Source organism: Microcebus murinus, chromosome 4 (assembly GCF_040939455.1).
Source record: "Microcebus murinus isolate Inina chromosome 4, M.murinus_Inina_mat1.0, whole genome shotgun sequence".
NCBI lineage: Eukaryota > Metazoa > Chordata > Mammalia > Primates > Cheirogaleidae > Microcebus > Microcebus murinus.
In genome coordinates, this window is record NC_134107.1 from 76,803,491 (window position 1) to 76,826,353 (window position 22,863).

General features: G+C 40.9%; 1 protein-coding gene across 3 annotated transcripts in view; it reads left to right on the top strand.

Moving 5' to 3' along the window:
- Nucleotides 1-22,863, top strand: part of AMOTL1 (angiomotin like 1) — a 171,462-nt gene that overhangs the window by 67,106 nt on the left and 81,493 nt on the right. The window contains exon 1 of one of the 3 annotated variants that reach the window (XM_076002450.1): nucleotides 3,459-3,753. The exons of the other annotated variants lie outside the window; for them this stretch is intronic. Within the exon in view, the coding sequence (XP_075858565.1) occupies nucleotides 3,705-3,753 (49 nt within the window). The 5' untranslated portion in view covers nucleotides 3,459-3,704. Of the gene's footprint in view, nucleotides 1-3,458; nucleotides 3,754-22,863 lie in introns of those variants that run through there. 3 annotated transcript variants of the gene reach the window in all.

Sequence of the window (22,863 nt, forward strand, 5' to 3'; positions counted from 1 at the left end):
AAGGAGATTTGCATTTTAGTAGGGAATTTATATTCCTTATTATTGGAGAAGAGAAGGATTTCTAACTTTTACTGAATTCCTAGGTGTGCCCAGCACTTGACATATATTATCTCATTTAATCCTTTAATCCTCTCAATAAGCTTATGAGGTGCTATTCCAGTTTTACAGAGGAGGAAGCTTGAGACTCATGTTCAGTTATTCTTCATGTCTGGAAATAGATGGAACTGGGGCAAGAACTCAGGTCTTCCTCTAAAGGCCTTGCTCATTCTCCTCTGTCTGGGTACCCCTGTTCCCCCATTCTTCTTCCTGCCTTTATGCTTGTCGGAAACATCCTAGTACCACTGGAACATCCTGGTACCTATCCTATTTTGAATTAAAGACTGCTTTCTCGGCTGCTCCAAAGAGCCCTAAAATTGGCACATCATCTTCTTAACTTACCTAGGAGTGAGTAAATGACAACCTGGGTCACTTTAGAAAGGATACTGACCTTTACAGTAAGTGCATAGATCCAAAACAGCACAGATGTTCACAGGGCTGGTTCACTACCTTGCTGCTAGTAAGGCTGTGTTCATTTCTTATTGTAAACATAACTTGTTTCTACTTGGTTTAAACCAGACATCAGAATCTCCAGCCAAATATGCTGTAACATGTTATCAATGACCTCTTGCTAGTTAAATTTAAAGTCTTTTCAGGCTTTAGTTCCTAAACAATAGAATCAGATATATTTGATGTAGAAGATTATTTATTTTCTGTATTTGATGTAGAGATTATTCACAGATGAAGAAATTAAGGTTGAGGAGGAGAAAAATTGGCCTTCAGACTGTGTTATTTGGTATCCATTTGAGGAGTCTAGGCTAGGTCCACTGGATTGAATCAGAAGATTCTTGAGCCTACAAGCTGTGCCTAGCACTTCATTGGAACTCTAAGAATCTGTAGCATTTAAAACTTCCTCTGGCTTCCATGCCTTTAAACTTTCCCAGTCTTTTAGTTCTTTAGCCACTTTCTCTTCTTCTTCCTTCTTTCCCTATGTTTCAGTTGTGGGCGGCATTCTCCAAGTGAATTGATCTTCATGGCTTCATCTCTTTCTCTACAACTCTGTCCTCGACTTCTCACCCAGGCCCTTGTTCCTTATTTCCTCTTTCTTAAAAGGGCAGTAAGTCACTCGATATCTTTCTCAAACCAGTTCCTTCTCTCAATTCCCCTTCGTCTATTGTTGTTTCAATGACCTGTTCTTCTAAGAATGTCACATTCTTCCTATATTCCAGGCTCAAAATCTGAGTTAACTTGATTACTTTGTTCTTTTCCCCAGGATAGTCAACCAGTCCATGAAAAGTAAAATCTTGCTTCAAAGATTGGATATTTTTATTCATGGTATTTGGTATTTTCACAGACATGATATCTCTTTCTTTCCATCTCCTTTATCCCAACCTCATATGGCATTGCTTTCTGCAACTATCTTCTCTTGAAAGATCTTTTCTTGAAATAATGATAGCAAGTATATGTTGAGTACTTACATACATTGTGCTAAGCATTTTACACTTGTTATTTTATTCAATCCTTACAACCACCCCATGAGGCTTGGTGCGATTTTCATCATCTTGCAAAGGAGAATACTGAGGTTTAGAGGAATTCAGTGACTTGGCCAACATCACACAGATAGTGAGAGGCTGAGCTCTGACTCACACCATGCCTGTTTTTTTCTAGAGCTGATGCTCGTTACTGGTAAATTCTGCTTCCTCCTTAGGATATAGGTTGGTATCTAAGTAGAGGAGCAATTAGGAAATGTAAGTTTCCTTTATCTATCCATCACTTCTTCCCCACTGTATACTAAATTCATATAATTGCTAGGTGAATAAGTGGTCCTCTCATTGCTCATAGGATACCATCTCAACTCCTAATTTGCGATTCAGGGCTTACAACATGTAATAGAAAGCACAGGGAGGTAGAAGTTGGTTTGTCTCCTGGCTTTGCTACTAAACTTGTTCAGTAACATTGGACAAGTCATTCAACAGCTTGGCCTGAGCTTCCTCATCTGCCAAGTGAAAGGTTTGGTTTATAATTTCTTCAATTCTTTACATTTTTGTGATGTCATTATTCTGCCTTCCTTTGTTTTCTCCTCCTTTCTAGCAAAAACCCTTCCCTCTGTTTATACTTTCTTCTCAAGCACCCAGACCTTGTCCGCTCCCTCTTGACTTCTACCACTGCTTGGTCAGTGCTGCCTTTTCCTCTTCCCACCATGTCTTACCCCCACAACCCTTCTAGGCTCTTTCTCCTGCCTAAAGTTAGTCCTTCTCTCTCTACCTTTTCCAGGCCACCTCCATGCTTAGAGCTCCAGCATTGTTGCTCTCCTGTTTTCTGTTCACACATCTTGTCTTCTTATATAGATAACAAACCCATGAAGGGCTGGTTAGCTGCTCTGAATTTCTTTTGTGTACTATTAAGTAATAGAGTAGGTGGCTTTAAATGTAGTAGGTATTTTGTAAGTAATTGTTAAATGACTGCATTTGGGCTTTATCTTGAGACCAGAGGGCCCATCAAGGAATCAGAATAAAGGAATCAGGACAGAATTGACTGGAGGGGTAAAACTGCTGGCAGACTAGTGAGGGAATTGCCACAATCCAGGCAGGAGTCCTTGTAGGCCTGGCCTAGTGAGAAGGTAAAGAGAGAGGGGAGGCTTGGTTAGAGTTGACTGTCTTACTAACATCGCGGGACAGAGACCTTCTCTCCTCTGAGCGGCAGAGCGCACCAGAAAGCCAGACAGAGGTGCTATGGGGCAGGTTCTAGCATCCCAGATCAGGGCTCCGGAGGGCAGGATAATTGGGGGCGGGAGGTGAGGAGTGTTACTTAGTACAGCCTGATTTAAGAGGTGGGGCAGAATTAGCAACATTTTCCCACTTACCTTCTTTGCCCCTACTCAGGCAGATAACAGCATGGGGGTTTGTAGCCAGCGGATGCACGGTTCTGTGAACACATTTAATATCTAAGGCTGTAAGGTCTGTTTTGGCCTTTCTGCTTGTTAACGGAGCACAGAGTTGCAGCTTGTTGCCCAATCCCAGTGCTTGATGGAAGCATGGGGCCTGGGATATGCTGAGAAAAGTGTGGCCACTCTCCACTTGGAAATTCCACTTAAGAAACAAACCCATCCTAAGCACAACATAACCTGGACTTCGAGGCACATACGGAAACAGATTTCAGCCGTGGTTGACACGGTGGGAAGGAAGACAAAGTCGAAGGAAGGAGAACTGGTGAGTCCGAAATTAATTATAACGCGCCAAGGGACAAAACAAGGGAGGCCGTCCCCCTCCTAAGTCTGGGGAGACACGTCAGCTCGAGCTCGGGCAGTTTCAGCCTGGCCGACTGGCGGCCCGGGGAGGGGCGGCGGGTGCCTGTGGACGGGCTCTAGGGCCCAGCGGCCGGGCGCCGGGCGGGGGTGGAGTGTAGGGTTACAGCGGCGAGCCCGGGCGACCCTCCCGGGCCGGCGCGAGGGAGCGGGCGGCGGCGGCGGGCGCGCGCGGGACGCTCTAGGACCCAGCAGCTGCTGTCGGGTTTGGAGCTGGAGGTGAAGCCCTGGCATTTCTCTCCTTCCTGTGTAAATGGGGCTGATCGTCGGGCGCCACTTCCCCGCGCTGCCCCACGCCATGCCCAGCGCGCTGCCCGGCGGCCGCCTTCCCCAGCCGCGGGACTGAACTAGCCATGGTCGCCTCATGTGGAGGGCAAAGTTGCGCCGGGGAACCTGTGAGCCTGCGGTGAAAGGTAACCAGCCCCCGTTCGGGGAGCAGGGAGGGCGCCTCCGAGTCTCCCACCAGAAGGACCCAGCTACCCAGCGCTCCCCTGCCCCCTACTGCTCAGGGCAGGGGGCACCTCCTGGGGGCCGGGGGCTGACATCCCAGGTTGTTTTATTTATTTCTTTTTTTAAATAGGGTTCCCGTGCCACCCTCTGGTGCCTGCGGGCCGGGCCTCGGCGCCGCGCCGCCCCGCGCCCCACTGGAGAAGTTGTGTTCCCGGGGTGCGGGTCCCGGGGTGCCAGCGCGCCGCGACGCGGGGGCAGGCCTTTCCCGAGAGCGCTGCCATATGGCTGGACTCTCCGGGACGCGCCGGCGCACGGTCTCCGAGCGAGGGAGAGGGCGGAAGGGGGTGTTCGGTGGCCGCTTCCCTCGGCGCGAGACAAAGGCGCGCGCGCTGACCCGCCGGACGGGCTCCGGCGCTCGGGGCTGGACCCTTCCTGTGCGCGGGCCGTACTCGGCTCCGGCGGGCGGGGGCAGCGAAGGGCTCGCGCCCCGGACCTCGAGGCTCGTTTTGCGTTAGCTGCTGCTCCTTCTTTGTTCTCCCCAGACAAGTTTCTTTGACAAACTGGGGAGTTGGATCCATCTCTCCCTTGCCTGTTAGTGCTGCCTTGAAAAGAATCTGATTTCAGGGGGAAAAATTTAAACTTTCCAAGTGGAACTGGTTTCTCTTGGAATGTGACATTTGTGGCAGGAGGGAGATTGGCACGTCGGCCTATGACAGCCGAACGGAGCCCGGGCAGGGGCCGAACGTGCCCCTTGGGCAGCCGGGCTGGAGGACAAGGCGACAGAACAGACGAGCCCTGGCGCGCACCTCGAGGGCCTCCTCCGCCACCTGGACCAGGCTCGCGGCGACCTTTCCAAGTTTCCCTCCTCAGAACCCCAGGCCGAGAATCCTGGTTCCTTGCGCGCAGCGTCCGCGCCTCGCCTCGCCTAGCCTCGCTCTACTCTTTTTGTATCTTAATTGGTGACTGGGAAGACTTTCCTTTTCCATTTTTGTTCGAAGCTTTTTGCCATTTTGGCTTCCGTGTTGGTTTCCTGTCTCCAAATGGCAAATGCTTTTTATCCCGTCTAGTGTGTGGATCACTTGGACTGGTGCTTCCATAAACCAGGGCTCTGATCATGCAGCTTTGCCTTTGGGACCCAACATTTCATCCCCTTGATCTCTTGGCTCCCTTGCTCTGTGCAGCCCTAGTTGCCCATTTTCTTCTTCTGAGACATGTTAGGAGAATTGAGACTGTTTATACTGCTTGTAAAAGTCATTGGTAGTGGTGGGAGTAGCTAGTCACCAGCGCCGCTATTGGTACCTCGAAGATGCTTTTGACTACCCCAAACGATAACGTGTTAACTTGCTCACTATAAGCGAATAAAACCAAAATAGAGGGATATTAATAGCTACAGTTCCAGAAAAATTCCTGCCTTTGCGGGAAGCAAAAAGTCAGGACTTGAAACGTTAAACAATCATGGCTCCCTATTTCCAAAACTGGCCTGTGGGTCACTGCCAAACTGGGTAAGATTTCCCCTGGCTGCCTACCACTCCTGGACCCAGGCAGCTGGGAAGCCAGGCCCTGGTTGACCATTAAGGATCCCTCTAGATTGCAGATTCTTGAGAGTCTAGAGCAACATGAAATTTACTTCCTAGCAAGGTGCTCTGAGCATTATATTGTATTTACTATGAATGCTCTTTATGAGATTAATGTGGGAACAATACTTAAATACATTTTGAACTGTTTTGAGGGGAAGTAAGGGGTCGGAAAGCACTGATTTGAACAGAATGAAGGATAACATTGATTTGACCACAGTGAAAAAGTGAGTAACACATAGAAGGCTTTAGACAGCCACTACTTTCTTCCTGATGATGGTGGGGTAGGGAGGGGCAGTGGAGGGAGGAGGATATTGACTTCGTGGATGGTATACTTTTGCTTTTGTGGGATGCATTTTTCAAGGTAAATAGGGAAACCTTTGTAAACCTCCCCCTTCTTTCTAAAATGCACAGGAATCTTCGTCTTTTAGGTTCTGTGCAGATGGTGGAGGATGAAGAATACTAATGTACTGAAGGGCACGTAGAGATCAAAGCATTTAAAAATACATCTTTTCATGGAAGCTAATGGAGGACTTTCAGTTTAAATGAGATTTTAAAGTGCTGTAGTTAAGAAAAGCACATGAATGCAGACATGTGAGTGATTTTATAGGAAGGCACTCTACTGATTAGACTTGAGAGCGTCTGCCCTTGGCCAGATTGTCTGGAGGCTTCTGTGGGTAGAGCTCTGCTTTTTTTGATGTCTACCCCTGTGGAGAAGTGGGGACCCAGGGCCTAGGGGGAAAGATGGCTGAACTAATTGAAATGAGACGGTAGTCTGGCTGGTGAGAGTTCTGTTGAAAAGTACAGCCTCTAGGTACAGTGCTACATTTCTTCATAGTAATTTGTGAAAATGCTTTGAAAATGATTGAACACTATATAATGTAAGACTTTTAAAAAAATAATTAATGACGTGAAACAAGGGAATTGCTAGTGAAAATTGTAAAAGTTAGATTTTGGGGGCCAATAAATTAAAAAGAAGTAACTTTGTTAGATCTGTTAATATTTCTGATACGCGAAATTACCCCAAAGGAACTTTTTTTTTTGGTGTGGCTGTCTCCATTTTAAATGCATATGAAAGGAGCTCAAGTCAGGAAATTCTGAAGTGTTTTGAATAATTTCTTTTCCTATTTTTTTGTTAATATTGGTAGGCTCTTATGACCTAGAATTCAGTAGGTAATAGAATCCTTGAAAAGCAATGGGTAGTGTGGAGGTCAAGAAAAAGGACATATGTGATTACAAGGTTTGTTGGAAATAGTCTGAGGTTGTGGAGGGTTTTTTTTTTTTGGTGGTTATTTTTGTTTGCCTAGTGATTTTTTTTATTTTGTTGGTTTGACTTTGTTTTGCCTTGGAGGAGAGGCACAATGTAAATGCTGGCCATTGTGAGGAGGTCAGTACTCAAGTTTTGCTGGAAGGAAGCCACTCCTGCTCCTGGGCTTATGTGTTGGCAACAGGCCAAGTTCTTCTCTAACTTGTAAGGCCCTTGGCTCCACCCTCATGGCCAGGCCTTGTGAAACCTTAGGGTATATTCATTTTGGATGCTTGGGAATAGGACTCCTGGACTCCCACAGGGGCTCACACATCAGACATTTTTTTTTCCTTTAAGGAGGGAGTAGGAGAGTAGCTCTAAGGTATTGGAAATGCATCCCAGTTAAGACTCTGGAGAACTGGATTTAACTTTCTAAAAACAAAGTCATGGTCCTATAGTATGTGTTTAAATCTGTGTTTGGAACCTTACTGGTCAATATTGCAGCTATATACTTCTTTTTTGTTATGGGTTTTTTTTTTTAACTTTTTATTTTGAAATGATCATAGCTTCATAGAAAGTTGCAAAAATAGTAGAGAGGTCCTGCGTACCCTTCACCCAGTTTCCCCCATTGGTAACATCTTACATAACCATAGTACAATAGCAGAACCACAAAACTGACATTGTTACAGTCCACTGAGCATATTCACATTTAACCAGTTTTCCATGCACATGTTTCTTTTTCTGCATGTATACTTCTATGCATTTTTTTCATGTGTAGATTCATGTATAACCTCCACCATAATCAAGATACAAAACTATTCCATCATTTCAAGGCTCTCTTGTGCCATCCCTGTATAGTTGCACCCATTCTCTTTTCCCCACCTTCTACCTTGTTCCTAAATACTAGTAACCACTACTCTGTTGACTATCTCTATAATTTTATCATTTTGAGAATGTTACATAGATAAAATCATGCAGTATGTAACTTTTTGAGATTGGCTTTTCACTCAGCGTTATGTCCTTGAGATCCATCCAAATGTTTGCTCATATCAATAGTTTGTTCCTTTTTTTGCCGAGTAGTATTATATGGTATGGATATACTATGGTTTGTGTAGCCATTTACTTGTTGGAGAACATCTGGGTTTTTCCTAGTTTTTGACAATTACAAATAAAGATGCTATGAACATTTGTATACAGGTTTTTGTGTGAATGTAAGTTTTCATTTCTCTGAGATAAATGCCCTGGATCGATTGCTGGATTATATGATAAGGGTATGTTTAGTTTTTTAAGAAATTGCCAAACCATTTTTTAGAGTGGCTACACCATTTTACATTCCTACCAGCAACATATGAAAGATCAGTTTTTCTACACCCTCACCAGCATTTGGTGTTGTCATTATTTTTATTTTAGTTGTCCTAATAGGTGTTCTAATCTTATTGTGATTTTAATTTGCATTACCCTAATAGCTAATGATGTTGAACATCATTTTATGGGCTTATTTGCTATCCATATATCCTCTTGGATGAAATGTCTATTCATGTCTTTTGCCCATTTTCTAACTGGATTATTTATTTTACTGTTGAACTTCAAGAATTCTTTATATAGTCTAGATACAAGTACTTTGTCAGATATCTGACTTGTGCATATATTTTTCTCAGTATATAGCTTGTCTTTTTATTCTTTTACCAGGATCTTTTGCAGAATAAAAGCTTTTAATTTTGATAAAGTCCAATTTATTGATTTTTTTTTTCCTGTGTGGAGTATGCTTTTGGTGTCATACCTAAGAACATTTTGCCTAGGCCTATGTCCCAAAGATTTTTTCCTATGTTTTCTTCTAAAAGTTTTAAATTTATTTGTCAACTGTAGTTCACTTTTATTCCTTTTAAGAATTTGTATGGAAGTGTAAGATGAATTATCTGGCATAGTTCCCACTTTCAAGCGCTCACAGATAGGTGGGGGAGCTTATAGACATTACCAGGTGTTGAGTACTTAGATAGAGATGTGTGATGGGCTGTAGGAGCTCTGAGCAGAGAGGGCTTGCTTTGGTCTAGGTGGTCAGGGAAGGATTCCCTGGGCATGCTGCCCAGGCATGGTGGGAATAAAATTGGTCCTTGGCCTTTGATCCCAGTTTTGGATATCTTTATTGCCATGAATTCTTCAGTGTAGTCTGCTCTGATTCTTTAGCACATGCTTGAAGGATTTGGGGTAAACTGAGTAGTTGAGGACTTTTTGAATAGCCTGTGGAAAAATAGCTTAAAAGGAGGTGGAAAGACAGTGCTCAAAAATCAGTCACAAAGAGAGTGAATGAAGTTGGATAGATTAAGCTGTGGAATAGATATTAAAATGAAAAAGAAGGTAGTATTTTGGATTGTTTTAGAACAACAGATAGATCTGGTTTGCTTCCTCTGCCTCCTTGCTGTGTGACCTCAGGGAGTTTTACATGCTGAACCCTGATACAATGAGGACAATAGTAGTTCAGTGAAGTAGTGCATAGAGTGCTGGGCACACTGCACGCATTCAGTGAATGCCTGCTGTCATTACTGTTACTAACACAGCAGAGCGGTAAATCATTTTATAATGTTGTGTGTATTCTCCAATGTCTCTTTTCTCTGAGAACCTGGAATCCCTGTTCTGCCTTATAGAAGCTTACCTTTTCGGTTGGGAGTACTGTATCATGTACCAAATATTACTTATTGAATGAGATTAGAAGCTAGGGTGCACTATTCACAATCTAGTACTTGTCTATAAAATATACCTTTTCCCCATCTATAAAACCCAGATTTTCTGAGTCAAGAGCTATTTCCTCTCTGCCCCTGAGCACAGGAGGTGGGGGTGTGAGTTGGCTGTGGTGAGGCTAGCTCAGAGTTATGGTGCTTGTTACCCTAGGTACAGTAAGTCAGGGCTGATGTCACCAGGCTGTGTCCCAAATTTTGTAACTGGCAGCTCTGTTTCCTTTTCCTTGATGGTCATGTTGTTTGTTTCCCAGAGGAAGCTGATTGGGCCTTAGATGTACAATTCTAGGGCAGTGGTTCTCCAGTGTGGGTGAGCACCCAAACCATCTGGAAGGATTGTTAAAAACACAGATTGCTGGGCCCCACCACTAGAGTCTCTGTTTCAGTAGGTCTTGAATGGGGCCTAGGACTTTGCATTTTTAACAAGTTACAAGTGATGCCGATGCTGTTGGTCCTCAGATCACACTTTGAGAATCACTATTTTAGAGCATAGTCCTCTTTAAATTGGACCTAACCTGAGATGCTTACCCTTTGGAACAGAGTCTGTTCATCTTCAAATGATTGAGTTTGAAACAGATTGATTTCTAAGGTTATTAGTTGATGTCTATAAACTATAGTCTCTTACCTAACTATTCTTCTTCTGTGCCTCACTCCTTCCCGACCACAACTTTTCTTTCTCGTAGTTGTTTCTCGCTACTTGGAAAGACATGCCAAGTTTGGGTATATGGCTGCCATATATAAGCCATATTGCCTTGGGGAAGTCACTTAGTCTCTGTAAAATAAATGTATTTACAAAGTACTTATATTCTAAGGTTATTGTGGGGCTTAAACACCACACCTGGGTGTGAAAGGGCTACATAAAAGGCAAAGCAGGGTGCAAAATGTTTTTTTTATTATTATTATTTTGTGCACTGTTGATATCTCTTTGAAGACTTGGGGTGGACTGCCTGTCCTAAATTTCATTGTTGCTGGGAGAACTTGGTAACGATTGCATAGACATCTCCAAAGATGTTGTGAAGAAGCTTCCTGCAATGGATGGATGGTTGAGCTAGGATCCTTCCAAACTGAGGCATTTTGGAGGTATATTGATAGGTAGTTGCAGTAATTATCAAAGGAGAGCTCAGTGCTGGAAAATTGCTTGAGCAGATGATGGAATGTTAAGAGATTCGGCTTTCTCACAATAGAGAAATATAATTCCATGAAATTTTTTCTGGCAGTTTAGGACCGATGTGATCTGGTCCCCATCTAGTTTTTAAAGTTCCAGACCTATACTGTTCATAGTAACCATTAGCCACTGGTAGCAATTTAAATAATTAATAATTTAAATTAAGCAATTTAAATTAAGTAAAACTGAAAATTCAGGTTCTTAATCATATAAGACACAGTTCAGTTGCTTAATAGCCATTTCCTTCATTGCAGCAATTTATGTTGTGCAGTGTTCTACTGAGAGATAAGCTCTGTCTGGTGGCAACACCACTTGGCTTCAGATGACGGGACAGGAGCACAATTTTGAATGAAATGTACCACTTCTCCCTTGGAAGCCTGGTCTGGTGTGTACTCATTAGGATTGCTCTATCAACTTGAACTTCCCATTGCCACTTCTATTTTTGGAGGCCCATTTCATTTGGAAAGTGGGTTGGCATGGCATCTGGGTTATGCCAGGGGCAGAGCTTACCAGGCCATTATCAAGGGATGTCTACTGTTTCCAGGAATGTTCTGTTCATGGCATTCTCCCAGCAATCTGGTCCTTGAGAGAAGCAAGTAGAAATGCTTGGGTGGAATTAGGACTAAGAAGTCCTTCTGGAGAGGATCATCGAAGGCCAGCCCAGACTCCTCCACCTTGGGCCTGTTCCACTGTTGAACCAGCCTTTGTCAGCGAGAGGCAGGGGCTGGCCACTGTTCTCTCTTCAGTGTTTGGGCTTGCTCAGATACCATTCCACTGCATCATCCTAACTGTTGTCTCCTTTGAAAGCATTCTGTAAACTATGAAGTTCATTTCCTTGCCCTTCTCTTACATCCAGTCAGTTGCCAGATCCTTGCAGATGACCTCCAAAGTACTTCTTGCATACTTGCCTTTCCTTTGCATGTCTCTACAACCCAACTAGTTTAAAGGCTCATTACTCGTCTCCTGGTTATTGTGAGAGCCACTCACATAACAGGTCTTCCCACTTCTGTTCTCTCATACCTCTTCTGATCTATTCTGTCCTTCCTTTTTTTCCCTCCTTCCTCCTGCTTTTCCTCCACCCTTCTCAGAACAGGCCAAGCAAGACAGGGATGATAGCTATCTTGTCTTCCAGGCTTCCTTAGCTTCCACTGTGTGAGGTGGGGCTTTGCACACACCCTTTGGCCACATGCCAGGGAGGAAGCATCTCAGTTCAGCTGCTGCTTCTCAGCTCTGAGGGCTCCTCTGTGTGGTGTGACCCAGGAATGTGACCCCTGAAAGCAGGTGTGAGGCATGCCTTTTCCTTTCTGTATTTTGAAGGGCTCGGAGAACCAAGTTGCAAGTGAGACCCCTCTAATCAGGGGGCTTGGGGAAAGAATATGAAATTCTCTGGCAAGTCCCTGTTCCCTTAGGGACTGACACCTAAATATCACTGCAATTAGGTTGATTGCTCATCCTGGTGATGTGGGGAAAGGTTGAAAGATAGAAGGGCAGGCAAAGAGACCAGGAAATGTGCTTTTTCGGAATTACGGAAACTAGGAGATACGGTACTCAATGTACAGAATTAAATTCATTGCAGAAAAACACATGTAAAACCAATCTTGTTTCTGAAAAGAGAAATGGTCTAATGGTCCCTTATCTAGAAGAGTCAAAGAAAATGCCTTCTGAAATCACAATAAGCTTAAATTAAGACACCTGGGAAAGTAATTTAAAAAGCGTCACAAGACCATTTACACAAACCTTGAAGATAAAAGGGGCTGTCAGGTTTGTTTAAAGGAGTAGGTTTGTTAAAGGACATAACCCTGTCGGGCTTATCCTCCCATGGTATTGGCTGGGCTGGCAGATCAAAAATTAGGGGTGGGTGGCATGAAAAGTTGTGGATAAATTCACCTTAGCTGACTTTTAGATTTGCTCCTGTAAAACAGTCATCAAAATATTCAGAATATAGAGTCTAAAAGGTCTACTCCAAGACATGTGTTATTTTAGCCATACGTTGAGACGTAAAACGTTCCCAAATTCTGAAGTTTCTTACCTTCAACTTTCTCCAAAATAAATTCTAGGAATTTGGAGGAAAAAATGGAAATAAATACACATATTTATATTTTAATGGCATTTATTAAGTGACTAAGATCACTTTATTCGTTTAGGAATACAAGACAGGTTATGTATAATTACGTTAGTTCAAAAAATAAACAGACTTTCTACTATTTAGTAGTTTAGGCAGCAGTCACAAATATGCTAATTGAATTTGCATTGAATATTTTCACTTTCTCTTATAGAGGAAGGTATATGCTGGACATTAAAAGGATGACATTTCTTATTTTGGACAGAATATAAACTAGGTGAAAATTTAGATAAGCATTCATTCCTCTCTTAATATCTGTTGAATGAGTAACCCTGAACTATACAAGTCAATACTGAGTGGAGAATTTGATGAGGATACAATAAAAAAGATAGTTCATCCATCTGATATTTGAGGGTCTGTCATGTGCCAAGAACTGGAGAAGGTGTGGGGTGGTGTCCTTTGCTCCCATGAAACTTTTATTCTAAAAGGAACGTACTGTAGTAAGATGTTAGAAAACAGGGCAAATGAACCTGGTTTATTCCACTCTGAAAGAGAAGGCCAAGAAATGATTTATAACTGCCTTTCAAGTATTTTATCTTCACATTGAAGGTAAATAATATTTGTTATTAAGAGGAAATGGGCTTGAATTGCAGATGTCATGACTTCTAGAAGCATGGAAGAGTTCCCTTCTGGGGAGGGTGGCTGAATAGTGATTGGAGGTTATGGAGGGCATAGATACAACCAAGGAATTAATACAAGTATGGGGCGTCACATTCTATAACTCTCTTTAAGTGTGACTATGTGGTCCTTTCTGATGATTGGAGAGGGCCTAATGGGCTGGCCGTGATTTGCTCTTTGGATACCATTTTCTGATTTCAGTGATGATCTGTGGAGCTTCATGGTTAAGACTTAAGAGTTAGAAACTTATGTTCATATCCTGCCTGTGCCTCTCACTAGCTTTATCATCTTGGGTAAATTGCTTACCCTTTCTGTTAAGTATAGTATCCCCATATGTTAAATAAGGATAATAATAATGCCTACCTCCAAAGATTGTTATAAGGATTATATGTGAGATACGACAACAGTGTCTGACACATTAGGAGACTTAATGTATTAGCTATTGTTCTTGCAGTTACTATTGCAGCGTTTTCTTATGCTTACAGATTTCTGAGAGTCTGGGCTTCAAGCAGGGCACAGTGGAGATGGGCTGTCTCTGCTCCTTCATGCCAGGGACCTTGGGGAGAAGAAGGCTGGGTACATGGGTGATTTGGGACTGCATTCACATGTCTGGCACCTGAGCTGGGATAACTTGAAGGCTTGATCTGCAGACTGAAGTGCCAACAAGTTGTCTTTCCATGGGCTTGTCTTCCTCACAGAAGCAGGCTAGTCAGAATCCTCCATGGTGGCTCAGGGCTCCAGATGTGAGCATTTCAGCAAACGGGACAGCAGCTGCGTTGGCTTTTATGATCTTGTCTTAGAAGTCACGTAGAGTCGTTTTCTGTCATTCTCTGTTGGGCAACAGACTTAGAAGCCTGCCTAAATTCAAGGAGGTGGAGCTTATTTTCTATAGGCCTGTCAAAGAATTTACAGACATGTGTTAAACTGCTACAGTCATCATCATCATCATGTTATCATCATTAGAAAGAGAAAATATTAAAAATTGAGCACATGGTAAATCCTCAGCTATTTGGACTGCCTGGAAACTGCAGTGTTCTGGAGATATGAATTCTCTGTTTGGTGGAAGGTAAATATTTTTGGTGGTAGTTTTTCTGCAAGATTGATCCCTTCTCCCCTCTCACCTTCTGCCTTTTGTAACCTTTACTTAATGGTTTGGATCATCATTATAAATGTCAATTAATGTGATATGTTGTTTGTATTGGCTGTGGGGAGAGGCATATAGATAAAATAAATATATCCTGATAGTATATAAGCAACATAGTTTCTTTCAAGAGGATGCTTTGCTATCCTTAATTATGATTCCAAAGTAGACTAACTGAAGGTAAAAAATGATGATAGAATTAGGATAAAATGACATTTATATGCTCTGTGAGCAAGTAGTAATGGGTGATACGCTTGAAAGCACTATGTTGATGTCATTGTCTATTCCTTAAAGATATTGTTTTATGAGAGCCCTGGGCACTTGCTGGGTATAACTTGATCAGCACCCACAGAATACAATGGACTCTCCAGAAATGTTACTTATGTTCTGATCATATTGATTCAGACTTTTTTTTTAAAGGAGAATTATTGTAAATCAATTTTTGAAAACCTTGACTTGGAAGAATTACTCAGTTATTTGTTGCACAGAATATTAGAGAAAGTGTTACAATGGGTCTCCTAGTCAACTGGTACATCATACACCTTGAAATGAGGTCAGACTTTTTTGTTTTATATTTATCATCTTCTCAGCAAGACCATTGCAAGACCCGCTGTATTAGGGGTGAAATAGGCTTTAAATTGCCATGTGTGTTATGATAGTGAAGGAGTAGCCTTTCTCCCATTTTTGGTGGTAAAGAGTCACTTTTTCACATGTTGTCAGTGAAAAGGACAGATCACTGCAGTGGATGCAAAGAAGAGATCTGAAGTTTCCACCTTGACCTCTGTCCTATTCTGTCGCCGATAAAATGAAAGAGAAGTTATGGAACAAAGGTGCCAGGGAGAGGTCTTTTCTTCTTATTTATAATTCTCAGTTACAAATCTGCTCCCTCCCACTGGCCCCAAGTAACTGCCCTATTGTCACTCTCTGAAGGTGAAGCCTCCTAGGCAGCTGAGGGGTATTCAGCTTAGACCCTGGTTTCCGATACCTTCTCCAGGGCACCTAGCCCTAGACTTACATGCCAAAGTGGCCGGAGAAGAGGGCTTTGAAGAGCCTTTGGATAATACCATATATTCTTTTATTTTCTCTTTGATAGTAGGACCACAACATTAAGCTTATTTTCAGAGTAATTGTGTATTTTAGGTCTTCTCTCATCCCAAGTTCTTGGAAAGTTGAAAATGTAATTTTAGTCTAGTTTGTCAGCTGAATAATCTGATGTAGAAGAAACTCTAAAAGCCTTCATCTCTGATCTGTTTGACCATCTTGCTTCTGTTTTAAAAACCTTACTGATTTCATCATCTCTTAAAAGTGAACTTTACAGTGGCGATAACTGTTCCCCTTTCCTGTTTTCATAAAAAGAAACTAACATTTACTCAGCACTTACTATGTGCTGAAACACTTTTTATAGCCCTTTCTCTTGTCTAAGTTATTCTTCATGATAACCCTATGTAGGAGGTCCTATTATTGTCCTCATTTACCAATAAGATAATGGGCACCAAGTAATTAAGTCATTTGCTCAAGTTTACATAGCTAATCAATGATAGAGCCAGGATTCTTACATTGTTTAAAAAGCAGATTTGCCAAATGAAAACAAAAAGCATGGCATATCTTTTATCCCCACTTAGTGGATTTTTCCTCCTCTTTTTTGTTCTTTAAATCTTTCTAATACTCTGGTCTTTTGGCTTGACAGCATCATTCACTTTCCTCTTCAGTCATCATGTCTTAACATCCTTCCTTCCCTTTGTCCAAGGATCACCTGCCTTTCTACTGGGCAAGTTATTACAGTTTCTTTTCTCCTTACCTCCTAACAGTAATCTCATGGAGCCTTTTTTTCCTTTCCTGGTGAAATAATCATTAATTTATTTTCCTTCTTATAAAAATTCCTCAAGGGCAAGAAGGTGCATTCATGTGCAGGTGTTTTCTGTGTTGATGCCTATCTCTCTTGGGATACGTTTTCTTTAATTGGCAGATGTCCATTCCTCTGACAAATAGAGTTCAAGCAGTGCTTTCTGTCAAAGGGCCTCTGAATGTCTTCTTCGGGTTTCACTGACTTCCAGGGGCTGTGGGCATCTTCCTTTGCCTGCACAGTGAGATAACTCATTCTTAGTTATAACTGGTTTTCAGCATTTTCATTTTAAAGTTCTTAAGTTTCACATCTTTTGGACTTCCCCCATGGAAGAGGCTGTGTAATGTAGAAGGGTGTTTCTCAAAGTGTGGTCTGTAGAACCCTGCGGGGGTCTTTGAGACCCAAAAACTGTCTTCACAATACGATTAAGACATACACTCACCTTTTTTGGCATTTGCACTGGTGGTGCAAAAGCAACAACAGGTAAAACTGTGGGTGCCTTAGCATGAATCAAGACAGTGAGTGGCACCAGACTGCTAGTAGTCAATTACACATTCACAATTTTTTTAAAAAGCCCTTTTCACTTAAAAATGTTCTAGTTGAAGCAGTATAAATGATTAATTATATTAAATCTCAAACCTTGAGTATGTCTTTTTAATATCCTGTGTGAAGAAATGGGAAGATACATAAAGTGCTACTACTGAGAAGCAAGGAAAATCCCTTATGTGATTGAGTAGTGAGGTAAATATTAAACCAGCTGCTTTTTTCGTGGAAAGCAATATTTACTTGAAAGAATAGCTGACAAACTGGTTATTCTGACTAGGGCATTTGGTAGATGTTTTCTCAAAAATGAATGAAGGGAACCTATCACTTCAAGAAAAACAACTAATTGCTGAGTTTGATAAAAACTCAAGCTTTCAAGTGAAAATTGGATTTTGGAAAACTTGTTGCCACTGTGAACTTGTGAGCTTGACAGCTTTTCAAACATAAAAGATTTTTCTGATGATTGAGATTTATGATATATTAATAAATGTGATTCTGTTGATATATATACTTGACAATATGTTTCAATGTATGAAAGATCTGCATAATTAAATGAACCATTATTTTCCAAATGGCCAATGTATGATGTTACAAAATCTTGCATGCGGAAAAAAAAAAAAGCTCTGTTCTAAGGGAAAGATGGTCCAATAGATTTAATAAAATAGAGTATAGAGGAGTATCTAGGAAAAGGCAACTGATACAGTTTCATACTTCACATTGTACTTACCCTTAAGCAATTGTCACTTGTTGAGTTTTGGTGTAGTTTCAAAGTAGAATAGTCACAATTATCTGAAAAGGCTATTAAAACAGTCTTCTGTTTGCCATCTACATATTTGTATGAAGCCAGATTTTCTTTATCTACTTCAACCAAAAATTATGTAGCAACAGATTGAAAGCAGAAGCTGATAAGAGAATTTGGCTGTCTTTTATTAAGCCAGACATTAAAACAATTTACAAAATTATGAAACAATACCAGTCTTCTCACTGCTTTTTGTGTTTTAGAAATGGGTTATTTTTAATAAAAATATTTTACGTAACATAGTGGGTTTATTATTATTTTGAAATGAATTAACATATAGTATACTTTAATGTTTCTCATTTTTAATTTCCAACATATCAAATATTGGTAAATATAGCCTACATAAACATAAGCTCATTGGGTCCTCGATAATTTTTAAGTGTAAAGGGGTTTGAAACTAAAAAGTTTGAGTGCTGTTGGTACAGTGGTAAAAGCCATAAACTCTGGAGCCAGCAAGGCTCAGCTGGAGTCCTAGTTTTGCCCCCTTACTAATTGTGTGACTTTAGTCAAGTTATTCTCAGTGCCTTAGTTTCCTCATCTGAAAAATGGGGATAATCCTCACTAAGACATTATGAGAATTAAGTGAGTTCAGGTGAATCACCCTTCACACATAAAATTCTCAGCAGTGTTCGGTTACTACTATTTACCTGTAGTTGATTTGCCTCCAGAAAATTTTGTTTCGCAGCATGTTTTGTGCTATTCTCCTTCATCAGCGTCATGGCTGACGATAAATTAGACTGAGATTTGTAGTGAACATCATGAAATTGTACGTGAAATTTGTGTGTGTGCATTCTCCTAGACCTAGGGAGAAGCTCTGAAGCTTTTAAAAGATTCTTTTAAAGAGGTACCCATGATCCCAAACGGGAAGGCCAAAGAAGAGAAAGTGCTAAGTGTAACCCCTAAGCACAGTTCTAGATCCTGTGTGTGATTTGAAATGAATGTGGACACAGGTACCCCAGCTCCCCACCCACACTGCCTTGAGCTTGCCTGTGTCACTGCATTTCTGCACTGTTTGGCAGTTATCTGCTGTATATGTCTGTCTCTCCTGATGGACTGTCAGATCTGAGTCTCATACCCAGCACTGTCTTGCCATGGCAGGTACTCAGTATCATATATGTCTTTGTGGAATGAATGGACAAATGAATTAGTGAATAATGCTGCTTTTTTCTGCTAATCAAATTCACAGATCCACGATCCTTTGCAACTCATAGGAGTTATAAAGAACCTAAATACTGTTGCAAGTACCTACGTGTTTTAAAATATCATTTAAATCCTGTGGAATGCTTTGGAGCAGTCAAAATTTTGTTTGCGTGTCACCCTTATGGCCAGGAGCTGTGTGACCCAGGGCAAGCCATTCCTGTTTTTGTTTAGGTACAAAGGAGAAAATGAAACCTAATTCTCAGGGATGTGAGGATTACCTGAGATAATGTTTATATTAGGTCGTGCTCAGTAATATTACTTTCTGTGTCTTCCTTCCCTGTAATTAGATAGTTACTTGTCTTACATGGACTCCTTGGCTGTAGTTGGCCACTATACCCAACTAATGTGTAGTTCACATTAACTCCCTTAAATCCTCATAACTCTCTGAGGATTATACCTCATTCTTAGTGGAGGATGTTTGAGTTTCGGATTTATCAAGTATTTATGTATAGTATGCTAAGCATTTTAACAAGCTTTAGCTCGTTATGCTATTGAATTAGATTTTCTTTTTGTATAATCATTGTGCTACTATATCTTTGTAACAGTATTTTAGATGTAACTGAAATAGCCATATTCTCATACCTCATACCTGGTCATTCAGGTTAACAGTTATAAAATACAGCAGAAATAATTGACTTCAAATCTGAATTTATTAAAAAGTAACAAATTACATGAAGGATTCTTCACTTTACTAAAGGAGTTAATGCAGGTTGATTGGTTGGTTGTTTAGTTTTAGAAAGAGCTAAGTCTCCTTTACTTATTCATCATTATTTGGATTTATTAAATCCAGCACATTTTGTACTTAAAATGTGATTGATTTACACAGTTTCAGTTTACCACAACTTGTCAGGAGTGCATGTGTTTGTTGTATAAGAGTTTATATGGCATAGAAGTACAAGCTTCCCAAACCTGCCTGCATTTAGGTTTTGAAGGATGGTAAAAAACTTCATTTCTGGTCTATATGAGTGGTGAGGCCATTATTGGAGGTCTGACATGGGGACCTAGAAGTGACACTTTGAACAAGCTTCCTGAGTGGTTCTGATACACTGCAGGATTGGGTTTATTGTTAAAGTGGAAATGCCATCATGATAATAATATGTGGCCATATGGAAAAGATGGAGAAGGGTGGTTTCATCAGTTGTCTTGGCGTTCTGGTGATTGGCAAGGAGTATGCTGCTAAGCTTAAGGAGTATCCCTTAAGCTTTTATAAAAAATTACACAAATAAAATAGTTCTGGATCCTTCTCTGCTGCATGCATGTAGGGAAGGAAACTTTCCCAGTATGCTTCCCCTTTATCCACAAGCAAGGGCATTTTATTAATACTCCCCTAATTTTAGTGTAAGAAATTAGGTAGGGAAAAAGGACTTAGAATTAGTTTGCATTATTTGAGGGGTCTTTGGAGGGCAGAATGGTGTAGTAAAAAGAGCTTTGCTGAGAAGAGCTATGCTGCTGCCTAGTTTTGTGACTCTGGGTATTACTTAACCTCTGTGACCCTCAGTATCTCTCAACAAAATGGGAATGGGTGGTGATAATTAAATAATATAATTTTTATAACATCCCTGCACTAATATAGACTTTCAGTAAATGGTAGCTGGCATTGTTATTAGTTAAAGGGATCCTTTTATTACTAAAGGGATATTTAGTTTCTCGGGGAATATTGGTTGCTTTAAATTATGTAGTTCATTCCTGAGCCCATATCGACTTAGGAACTGGGTTGAGTGTGATTAGAAGCCATGCACTTGCCTTTTGAGAGAGTCCCAGACCTTGTGGGATGCTGCTGCCTGACAGACGTCCCAGTGTCACCCGGCTGCAAGAACACAACAGGATCTGGAAAACTGGAGGAATTTTGTGGGAGGCAGGAAATGTCAGAACTGCTCCTCTCTTAGTGCAGGTGAGAGAGGGAGCTTTGAGGAGCATAATTATGCAGGCATATTGTCATTTTATGTCTGGGGCTTATTTTAAAGCTTTCCATCCTGTTTGTTTTCCTTTGTTGCAAAAAATATTAAGTGCTTACTGTCTGCATGCACATTCAAGCAATGGAGCTTATACATTAGTAATACTTGTTACCCTCAATGGGAACACAGTGTGTGCCAGAGCCACCCAAAAGAATACTTTTATGGTCCCAAGATACTTCTGGACAGGTGTGAACAAACAGGTTATAATTAAAGATTATTTAAATTTCAGTGATATTTACTAAAAGTTATCTGAGGAAATAGAATCTGTGGAGTCCAGGTACTTTACTTTTAGTCTTTTCATTCTAGGTAAGTTAAACACCAACTAAATCATCATGAAACATGAATTGTAATTTTAATATGTACAATTTGAGTCAAGATATTTAAGTAGCCTTTGGGTTTTATGTTGAAATCCAAATTTTAAGAATTACTTTCTCTTTGCAGATAAAGTCCTTTTATTATGGATACTCTCACTGCATGCATACTCACTGTGTCTCTGTGTGGTAGGTAGGAGTGGGAATCTTTCGTTCTTTTTTTTAATGGTAAGTGAGTGAAGAAATCTCCTGCCTCTGCTGCAGCGCCCAGACCTGTGAAGGAAGCCTGAGCAAAGGTTCCATTTAGGGTATAGTCCCATGGGCTCAGGGCTCCCTGCTGGGGTTGAGGAGGAGGATAGAGCACCTTTCTCTAAAATGTGAGTTTGTGCTCAAGAGACAAAATCCCTGTGAGGTTGTTACCTCTAACATCATGTACAAAGCCCTTCTGGGATTGGAGCTTGTAATTAACCTGTTTTAATTTTTTTTTTTCCTCCCAGCAGCTTTTACCTTGGTTTCTTGAGTAGTTCCAAAGAGATCTTAAAAAAGACTTACCTATGAGCTAAGTTCTGTAGTACTAAGTATACATTTATAGCTAGTTATTTTTAAATGTATCTTTAATTTATATATATATATATATATATAAATATATATATATATATATATATATAAAGCTAATATATTTTTCAAGTCCCCACTATGTAGTAGAAACTCTTAGGTACTGTGAACATATGCAAATGACTCACTAATTCAATAAATGTGTGTTGAGTACTTGCTGTGATCTGATTTCTGCTAGTGACTGGAGATACAAAGGTGAATAAAACATGGTCCCTACTGTTATAAACTTATAAGTTAAATGGGCGGAGAAAAAATAAGCGAAATGCCTAATGTTGTGGGAGACAGAGTAGCATATAAAAATTTTGGGGAGGGGGAAAGATGACTCCCTGGAGGAAGTGGCACCAGAGTAGAGCTTCAGAAGACCTTTCAATAGGCAGAGTGTGTATTTAAGCATTTGGTATGTGCCGGAGTAAGAGTTTCATAGGCTCATAAGGGTAGAGAGGCCCTCCAGATGAAGAAGAACCTTGGAGAACGGCAATTATTTTTCTAGGGTTTGTGCAAAGGATGGCTGGGGCAATATACACTAGTTGCTATAATTCAAGGCAGATAGTGCTAAGTCTATGGTACTAATAGGATACAAACAAAATGCTGTGATGGAATGAGGGTCAGAACAATTAATTTTTTAAAAATACAAGTCTCTCTATTAGAGATTCTTGATGGTAAACAGCACAAAGTGACTTCAGCTAACTTAAGCAAAAGAGAGATTTATTGGAAATATGAGGTCTCTCTAGAAAGTATCTAGCCATGTAATATGAAAAATAGAGACATTTATTAAAGAAGATACAAGAAACATTGTACACAGGACAATGAGGCCTCAATCCCCTTCAAAGTAGGCACCTTGGGACCTCACAGAGTTCTCCCAGCATCTCTTAACCTAACCCATACACGGTCAACATTCTCAGGTGTTCTGTTTGTTGCAGGCCTTCTAGAACATGAATCACTTTCAGCAGATTCTCAACCATCTTTGGAGTGTTTCTGCCACACTTTTATTTGTGCCGTACTCATTGCATTGTCCCCCAAAGCCTTCTGAATCATTTGAATAGTTTCCATGGAGGAATGTTCAAATTTAATGCAAAAATTGATGCAGATTTGTTGCTCTATTCGCTCAGTCATTTTGAATGTGTTGGCCACACAATACACATACTCATACTCAATGGCCTCTAGTGCCCCACTGACTAGTACAGTGAAGTTGTCATTGTTATGCATGCG